Source organism: Borostomias antarcticus, assembly GCF_949987555.1.
Source record: "Borostomias antarcticus genome assembly, chromosome: 1".
NCBI lineage: Eukaryota > Metazoa > Chordata > Actinopteri > Stomiiformes > Stomiidae > Borostomias > Borostomias antarcticus.
Window position 1 is genome coordinate 42,002,080 of NC_140234.1, and position 9,471 is coordinate 42,011,550.

Sequence of the window (9,471 nt, forward strand, 5' to 3'; positions counted from 1 at the left end):
GACAGACAGACCTCCTCCTCATCCGACCACTCAAGTCATACAGGAAGGAAGAGAGAGAGAGAGAGAGAGGCAGGCTGTGACTTCACTCCAGAATTCCCCTCTTGGCCCTGGACTGTAGGAAGGAGATAATGTTGGAGAGAACCAGGCCTTTAAAACTTGATGGTTAGATTAGATTGGTCTCTGATGCTGAATGATACACAGAAAAATGTGTTTTCCGCTTTTTCTATTTCTACTGGAAATAATCCTTTTGGGCCGCATACCGTCACGTGACTTGCAATACAGAGTTTACCTTGATTCCAGTAGGAGGGTGGATTTAGGGTGGATTACCAAACAAAATATAGTATTCAATGCATTTCAAAATACATTCTAATCTAAAAAGCTGATAGATTGTAAATTAAAATAATACTTTGTTTGCAGACTCAGTGTTTGTATATATTGTTTATTTCTTTCTGTTACATTGACAGTGGCCTCTAGCCTACCTCAGTGCTTTCATCCAAATATGTTTATGATTACAAAATTATCTCAACAAATATATCAATCATAAATTGCATTTTGAATCATCAAACAATTATCTACAAAAAATAGGCTCTAGTCCCTAGGCACTAGATATGGCAATGGCATATCTCATTGCACCACCATATCTCAATGGCATATCTCATTGCACCACCATATCTCAATGGCATATCTCATTGCACCACCATATCTCAATGGTATATCTCCTTGCACCACCATATCTCAATGGCATCTGTCATTGCACGACCACGGAGTCTCTCATTTAGTGTAGAGAGAAATCCACAGGCGGGCCTGATAAAGCACTGATAATCAGGATCTGGTCATCTTGAACAGTCTGAATCTGAGTCATCTGATCCTTCATCACAATATGGGATTTCAAAATCTGATCAGATCTGATTGAGATTTCTTTTTAAGAGGAAAAAGGTTTTGAGCTCCTCGCCCCTGGTGGCTTGAATTACCGACTACTTGACTGACAGACCATAATATGTGAGGCCTCAGGGTTGTCACAGAGTGGTCAGCAACACACCTACTGTTAGTCATATATACACTTCCCATCTCTCTGAAAGCCTAGCAAGCCATCGTTCATGTGCTGTATGATTCATAAGAGCTTCCGAGAGGACTGGTGTGTGTTGCTCACTGGTTGAGTACCTGTTTCTCTCCAGTGTTCTACTAGTCCCTGTAAATCACCCTTCCTCTCTGTAAAGAGCTGCTCCATCCTGATGGGGCGGCTGTGGTTCAGGAGGTAGAGTGGGTCGTCCAATGATCGTAGGGTCGGCGGTTCGAATCCCGCATCCTCCAGTCTACATGTCGAAGTGTCCCTGAGCAAGACACTGAACCCCCAATTGCTCCCAGTGAGCAGACTAGCGCCTTGTATGGTCTGCTGGCGCCACTGGTGTGTGAGTGTGTGTGTGAATGGGTGAATGAGAGGCCATTGTAAAGCGCTTTGTTCCTTAGGGGTGAGAAAAGCGCTATATAAGTGAAGTCCATTTACCATGTGCCTCTTACACTCACGTTTGATTCTTCTCTTCCCTTTTCAGCACTGAGAGAACTTAAATTAAATTCAGATCAGACTCTATCAATGTAAATGTTTGTGCACAGCACATACTGAGTGGATCATGACTTGGTGACATAGAGCAGGTGTTCCCAACCTTCCCTCCCCAGAGCCCCCCTAACTTACTGGCCATGCTGTCCTGGAGTCGGTCTTTACATTCACTAAACATGACATCACTGTCATCAATCAAAGTACAGTAGCTGTAATCAATCAAAGTAGCTGCACGGTGTTTGGAGAACCAGTCCTGAGTCACAGCTGCCTGCTGCTCCAGCTATGCTGTGTTTATGGGTCTCTGGGTGTGTTGTGTGTGTGTGTGTGTGTGTGCCTGAAGGCCTGTAGGGCAGCTGTGTGAAGGCCTGTAGGGCAGCTGATCAGTCTGGCGGAGGGATGGATGGATGGATGGATGGAAGGAGGACAGAGTCCGGCGGGTCATTTGGGGTTAGCGGTGCCATTCTTTTCCAGGAAGTCTTTCAGCTTGGTGGGGTAATCGGTCATGACCCCCACGGCGCCCAGGTCAAACGCCCTCTTGAAGTCCTCCTCGTCGTTCAGCACCCACACATACACCTGCAGGCAGACGCGCACCGTGGTTATGGACCGGACAGGCGTTACTACGGTAGCACACACAGAATGGCCGACTCAGCCGTTAGGGGAGTGGCCTCACCTGGATTCCTCTGGCTGTTAAATGGTCAAACAGAGCTTTTCTCATCAACAGGCTGCAAGAGAAAAAGGTTTTACATCTTTACACTGACTTCCAATCAGCCCATAGCAATGCTACAGCTACACTACAGTATACTATAGTACAGTATATATAGTAGCTACAGTACATACAGCATATACTATATAGTATAGCTATAGTTATTTAATACAAAAAAAAGTTAGTGAGACATTAAGAGTTGCGAAAAGGTCAAAAAGACAGGATATTCAAATAAGTAGCTATCAAGGTTTGACGCCTCCTTTGGTAGCTTAGCCCTGTTGAGCTCCTGTACTTCACACGCGTTCTCATCGCTGGGCGACATTCAGAGAATTTGCGGGGCTCCGCCCACTCACTGAGGAGTGAGAACTCCCTGGAACGGCTCTTTCGTGGGGAAATATGTCCAAATAAGAGTGAGGTAATTTAAATTGTCAGTTTCGCACTGAGAGTCAATCAGCTCTTAATAAGGCTACGCCCCCTATAATAATAGGGCCGTTCTGTGGTGTGGAGAGTGTGTCAGTGTGAGGGAGGTTTATAAAGAGGTTGTGAAGCAGAGCAGAGGGAGGTTTATAATGAGGTTGTGAAGCAGAGCAGAGGGAGGTTTATAATGAGGTTGTGAAGCAGAGCAGTTCTGTGGTGTGGAGAGTGAGTCAGTGTGAGGGAGGTTTATAATGAGGTTGTGAAGCAGAGCAGTTCTGTGGTGAGGAGAGTGAGTCAGTGTGAGGGAGGTTTATAATGAGGTAGCAGAGCAGTTCTGTGGTGAGGAGAGTGAGTCAGTGTGAGGGAGGTTTATAATGAGGTAGCAGAGCAGTTCTGTGGTGCAGAGCGTGAGAGGGAGGTGTTCTTACGTGTCGGCCAGCCAGATGGAGACTCGCTGAGTCCTGGTCAGGGTCTCAGGACCCCTCAGCCTGCAAGACAAAACACATCTCAGGGATCAGAACACTGAGGCTTTACACATTTTCATCACCAGGCTTGCTCTGTGACCTCGTTCTTAGCAGATTTTATAATTTGGGGAACATATTTTACGTGTTCTTTGAGTCGGTTAATTGTTCCAAGAGATCAGATCAGTTCCACATAACAGAACCCAGCAGACAGGGAGAGGGTTCCACATAACAGAACCCAGCAGACAGGGAGAGGGTTCCACATAACAGAACCCAGCAGACAGGGAGAAGGTTCCACATAACAGAACCCAGCAGACAGGGAGAAGGTTCCACATAACAGAACCCAGCAGACAGGGAGAAGGTTCCACATAACAGAACCCAGCAGACAGGGAGAAGGTTCCACATAACAGAACCCAGCAGACAGGGAGAGGGTTCCACATAACAGAACCCAGCAGACAGGGAGTCCCCCCCCCCCGTTCCTCTAACCAGACAAAACCAAGCTCAGGCTAAAACAGGCCAGCTAGATTCTGTAGGCCGAGGGGAATCCAATGATGTCCACCTCTTGCCGTTTGGTCGACCGTAAGATCGACGAGAAGACGTCCAGTGGGACATTTGCAACCTAAAATCCCAGTGACACGTCTGTCCTTGAGAGACAAGAAATGACAATACATGCCATGATAGGTCTGTATGTTCAATACATGGCACTCATCAAGGTGTGTGTGTGTGCGTGTGTGTGCACGTGCGTGTGTGTCCATACTTGGTGATGATGGAGGGCATGGGGATCTCCAGGAACTGCTCCCTGAGGGGAGTGAAGGGCAGCAGGCCAGTGTAGAACAGGCCGATCAGCAGGAAGACTCTGGATGCGCTGAACAGCACCGGGATCCGGGGGTTCTGTTCCCACCGGCACACACAACACAACACCACAGATCAGCACCATCCCACCGGCACACACAACACAACACCACAGATCAGCACCATCCCACCGGCACACACAACACAACACCACAGATCAGCACCATCTACACTCGGCTCAACCAGGATATTCATGCTTCATTTGGGTTTGACATTAGACGAACAGCCTTGGTTGGTTTACCTCTTTGTAACACTTTTTCATTATCTGGTTACTGCGGTTACCCCAAACCGTCAGATGTTCTCTGTCGTACTGAATGACCAGCTCTGACACCTACAGCACACACACACACACACACACACACACACACACACACACACACAGTCACAGCTGAACATCACTGAACATCTGTTCCCCCGTGGTCAATGCTGAATGATCCTCACACACACGCACACACACGCATGCACACAAGCACACACGAGCGCATGCACGCACACACACACACACCTTTTTGATAAGTGTGTCGTTGTCGGCCTTGATGTCGATGTTGACAGGGGTGTTGGGGAAGGCCTCGAACACGTCCTTGAGGAGGGGGATGCGCTGTCCCTCTCCCCCCTCACAGAAACACTCTGACACACACACACACACACACACAGACAGACAGACGCACAGACAGGCAGACAGACAGACAGACAGACAGACAGACAGACAGACAGACAGACAGACACACAGGCAGGCAGGCAGGCAGACAGACAGACAGACAGACAGACAGACAGACAGACAGACAGGACAGAGACAGACAGACAGACAGACAGACAGACAGACAGACAGACAGACAGACAGACAGACAGACAGACAGACAGCGCACAGCAAGGACACAGTCACACAGCATGGTTAGAGAACACTCATAAAACACCACAACGATGAACATGATTCTTAGAAAGACAATGACCTGGCAAGCCTGCACTTTATATGAGGATGAAACCCTGTAGCGCTACGCACCCTTCTGGAACGTCACGCCCAGCTTGCACAGATACGGAGGAAGCTCCTGCACAGAACAGACACAGAGTCAGAGCTATAGACATACTGTAACATCAGAACAGACACAGAGTCAGATATAGACATACTGTAACATCAGAACAGACACAGAGTCAGAGCTATAGACATATACCATCAGAACACAGAGAACAGATATAGACATATAAAGTCTGTAGCGACTTCTAACCAAACAAAAGGGGTCCTGAGAGGTTTAAGGTAGACTCGTTGCTGTATGACTGCTTCATAGATCCATATTGAGGCAGAAATAAAGATGATGGTGTTTATTTAACGAAAAACAAGGTAAATATCACTTATACAAACTCATGAGCAAACAAACAATAACATGATGAAAGTAAACCAAACTAAACGGGACAAAACGGTGACGGTCAACAGAAAATATCCTGAGCCTACTGACCCCCCCTCTCTCTCTGTCTACCTGTCCTCGTCCCTCCCCACAGCCATGGAGGTAAAACCACACCCCCACACAACACACTAACATCACACTAATTAGATCAATTATTAGACAAAAAGCAAAGGAAGCTATGTAGGCTTATAAACAAAACAAAAATAAACATACAAACTAAATAAACATTATGGCTCCTACAATGTCAGCGTGAACGTCAGCGTGAAGCCCTTGTAATATATAATCACAGCGCACTGCAAACAGCACGGTCGCCAGCAGGGCGGCGCCGTACAGCAACAGCACACTGTTAAATACAATGAAATCTCAAGCTGCTTCACAGAAAGGGTAAAACATATACACATAGTTACTGTATGTAGGGATGGTTACTGTGTGTAGGGAGTAGGGCTGGGTTAAAAAAAATCAATTAATCGATTGAATCAAATGATTCAGAATCGATTGAATCAAATGATTCAGAATCGATTCATGAATCCCAAAATCGATCTTGTATTTAATGAATAAATGAAGGAATGAATAGTTCATTAATTCATTCAATGATTCATTCATTCATTTTTGGAAATCAGTATCAATACCCAGCCGTAGTAGGCCTGTTGATGTGTTGCATAACTTGGCAGTCATATAATTAAGGTTACAGCAAAAAAAAAAAAAAAAAAAGGTTTTAGTAACACTAACCGAATCGATATTGAATCGAATCATGATAATCGATTCTGAACCTTGTGAATAGGAATCGAATTGATTCTTGAAATTGGAATCGCTACCCAGCCCTAGTAGGGAGCGCTACTCACACACAGCTGAGCGGTCACCCTGGAGGTACTCACAGAGAACGCCACGTCAGAGATGTAGCTGGTCACGCCCGTAGACCTCCTCAGGTCCGCGTCGTGTGACACTACTACCTGCTCGTCTTTAGTGAGATGACAGTCCAGCTCCAGCATGTCAGTCCCCAGCTCCACCGCACTGGACACACACACACACACACACACAATGCCAACATCAGCCTAGTTTTACTGTTCTATGCCAATGTGGCAACATGACTCAGTCTTAAAATGCACCGTTACACAATCCACTAACAGTAAAAACATCCTGATTAACAGATGTGAACTGATAGTTACATTAGTAGCGGGGTTACGGGTACTAGGGTTAGGGGTACTAGGGGAGACTGGGTACTCTTCATCTGAGGCCTGAAGAAACATAGATCCTCTTAATGACACAGTGTGTGATGTGTTCATGACCAGGAAGTACTGCCCACGGGTCTTGTGTCCTGGTGTGTAGCAGGTCTGGTGGTTGGTGTGTAGCAGGTCTGGTGGTTGGTGTGTAGCAGGTCTGGTGGTCTGGTGTGTAGCAGGTCTGGTGGTTGGTGTGTAGCAGGTCTTGTGTCCTGGTGTGTAGCAGGTCTGGTGGTTGGTGTGTAGCAGGTCTGGTGGTCTGGTGTGTAGCAGGTCTGGTGGTCTGGTGTGTAGCAGGTCTGGTGGTCTGGTGTGTAGCAGGTCTGGTGGTCTGGTGTGTAGCAGGTCTGGTGGTCTGGTGTGTAGCAGGTCTGGTGGTCTGGTGTGTAGCAGGTCTGGTGGTTGGTGTGTAGCAGGTCTGGTGGTCTGGTGTGTAGCAGGTCTGGTGGTTGGTGTGTAGCAGGTCTGGTGGTCTGGTGTGTAGCAGGTCTGGTGGTCTAGGAGAGCAGGTGGAGGTGCAGGAGAGAGGTTGACTGACTCACTGTGTGAAAGCCTCCATGGTGTTCTCCAGGTTCTCTCCTGCCCCTGCAATCACAGACAAGTTACAGGACCTGGGGGGGGCTTTATTCGTCCACACAGGGACACACACATTACAGAGTGAGCGCTGACACAGCACACATCGGTGGAAAGTGTTCCCTGCATTTCTCCCGTCCAAGCCGTCCTCCTCCAGGGGCAGCCAGGAGCAGTGGGCAGCCATCGTTCATGGCGCCCGGGGCCAAGTCCAAGTGCTCAGTCCAGGTCTTGGTCAGGGACCGGACTGAAGAGCATCTGTTCTTCTGCAGGTTCTTCAAATTGGGTTCTTTGGGAGGAAACCCTTGCAAACATGGGTGTGTGCTGTTTGGTGTATGACTCATTTTAGACTTACATGTAGGAAGTAGGAAAACATTTAATAGTTATTTTGTTTCTCGTATGGTACAATGACTATGGCATTAAAGTCTCCAGCACTTTAACATTGTCTCAGTGAAAAGTGCTTTATAAATATAATGCATTATTACTTATTATTATTATTATTAAAGTAGAGTCTCAGAAAGAGTGTATTGTCATTGTTACGTGTGTGGTTTATGTATGTTGTATGGATGTAGGCCTACTGTGTTTGGTTCTGTTTTGTGTTGTTTTTGTCTCCCCCTTCTGTTTCACTTCTCCTACTTCTCAGATGCGTGCGCCTGGTTCACCAATTACCATTCACCACCTGTTCCATATCTCCAATCAGCCAGTCCCACGCCCTATATATAGTCCCCTTTTCCTTCAGTTCTCTCTCTCCCTTTTGAGAGCTGGGTTGGTTTGTGTTTAGTTGGAGAGCTGTGGCAGAGCTCTGGTTTGTTTTCATTCTGTTTGATGTTTGTCCTTTAGTTATGTTACATGTGAAGCTTCTGTATTTTGTTGTCCATTTACCTTAGTTGTCAGCCTACTTTAGTTGTGTTATGTTTGTTAAATCTCTTGTTTTTGCACACGGACAAGTGAGAATAGGAAGATACCCTGGGGTCTACATCTTAGCATCATGTAGGTTTACCTGTTGTTACAACCCTAGGTTAGAGTGAGCACCACCCACTGTACTTAGGGGTGCTTAGCACCTGCCAAGGGGGGTGGGGTTATTATTTCTTTTTGTATTTTCTTTGGTGCCACTGATAGTTCTCCTTGATCCCTGTGTTGCTGATTACATTATATTAATAAACCTTCTTGATTTATTATTGGTTTCTGAGTTTTGTGTTGCTGCACCCTCACCTGCTATCTGTTGCCTTATGTTGCGCCCTTCCTCCCTGAGCCACCTTGTGGGGGCGTAACAGTCATCCATATCTGCAGAGCTGCTTAGAAATTAGAACAAAGTACCTTCCTTTAATTAAAACAATGTATAATTCATTCATTAATTTCAGAAATCTTGGTGTAGTCATGGACTCAGACCTGAATTTCAACAGTCACATTAAGACAATTACAAAGTCAGCCTACTATCACCTGAAGAATATATCAAGGATTAAAGGATTTATGTCTCAGCAGGATCTGGAAAAAACTTGTCCATGCGTTTATCTTCATCATAGACTCGACTACTCTAACAGTGTGTTTACAGGTCTCTCTAAAAAATCGATCAGACAGCTGCAGCTGATTCAGAACGCTGCTGCTCGAGTCCTCACTGAGACCAAGAAAGTGGATCACATCACTCCAGTTCTGAGGTCCTTTACACTGGCTTCCTGTCTTTCCAAGAATTGACTTTAAAATATTGCTGTTGGTTTATAAAGCACTGAATGGTTTAGAGCCTAAATAAATTTCTGATCTGCTGCTACGTTATGAACCATCCAGACCTCTCAGGTCATCTGGCACAGGACTGTTTTCTGTCCCAAAACAAAACATGGAGAAGCAGCATTCAGTTTTTATGCTCCACATATCTGGAACAAACTTCCAGAAAACTGCAGGTTTGCTGCAACTCTCAGTTCTTTTAAATCAAGACTGAAGACTTTTCTTTTTGCCGCTGCTTTTTATTAAATCAAATAATTATTAATTCATACACTGCACTGTAACTTTTATTCCTGTATTTTATTTTTCCTGCATTTTGTTTTAAATGTCCTTTTTTGCGTTTCGTTTTATATGACCTTTTATGTGTTGCACTTTGTCTTGATGCTTTTAATGTCTCATATAAAGCACTTTGAATTGTTGCTGAAATGTGCTATACAAATAAACTTGCCTTGCCTTGCCTAGGGTGGCAGGGTACGGCTCATTAACATTCATAAAAGAAGCTACCTGATTGTCCTTGTAGACATTGCCCAGAACCAGATATCTTATCATGGCCAGCAAAAATGGTGGTACCCAGCAC

The 9,471-nt window shown here is 45.7% G+C and overlaps 1 protein-coding gene across 3 annotated transcripts in view; it reads right to left on the reverse strand.

Moving 5' to 3' along the window:
* Positions 1-443: 443 nt before the first annotated feature.
* gdpd1 (glycerophosphodiester phosphodiesterase domain containing 1) overlaps positions 444-9,471 on the reverse strand; it is a 10,101-nt gene continuing 1,073 nt past the window's right edge. The window contains exons 2-11 of one of the 3 annotated variants that reach the window (XM_084447605.1): positions 8,391-8,473; positions 7,151-7,193; positions 6,264-6,399; positions 4,989-5,034; positions 4,494-4,615; positions 4,230-4,319; positions 3,894-4,027; positions 3,104-3,163; positions 2,226-2,277; positions 444-2,128 (exon numbers count right to left, since the gene is read on the reverse strand). In XM_084447605.1, the coding sequence (XP_084303731.1) occupies positions 1,994-2,128; positions 2,226-2,277; positions 3,104-3,163; positions 3,894-4,027; positions 4,230-4,319; positions 4,494-4,615; positions 4,989-5,034; positions 6,264-6,399; positions 7,151-7,193; positions 8,391-8,460 (888 nt within the window). In that variant the 5' untranslated portion in view covers positions 8,461-8,473 and the 3' untranslated portion in view covers positions 444-1,993. The remainder of the gene's footprint in view (positions 2,129-2,225; positions 2,278-3,103; positions 3,164-3,893; positions 4,028-4,229; positions 4,320-4,493; positions 4,616-4,988; positions 5,035-6,263; positions 6,400-7,150; positions 7,194-8,390; positions 8,474-9,471) is intronic. The other 2 variants (XM_084447606.1, XM_084447604.1) reach the window with 2 other exon arrangements.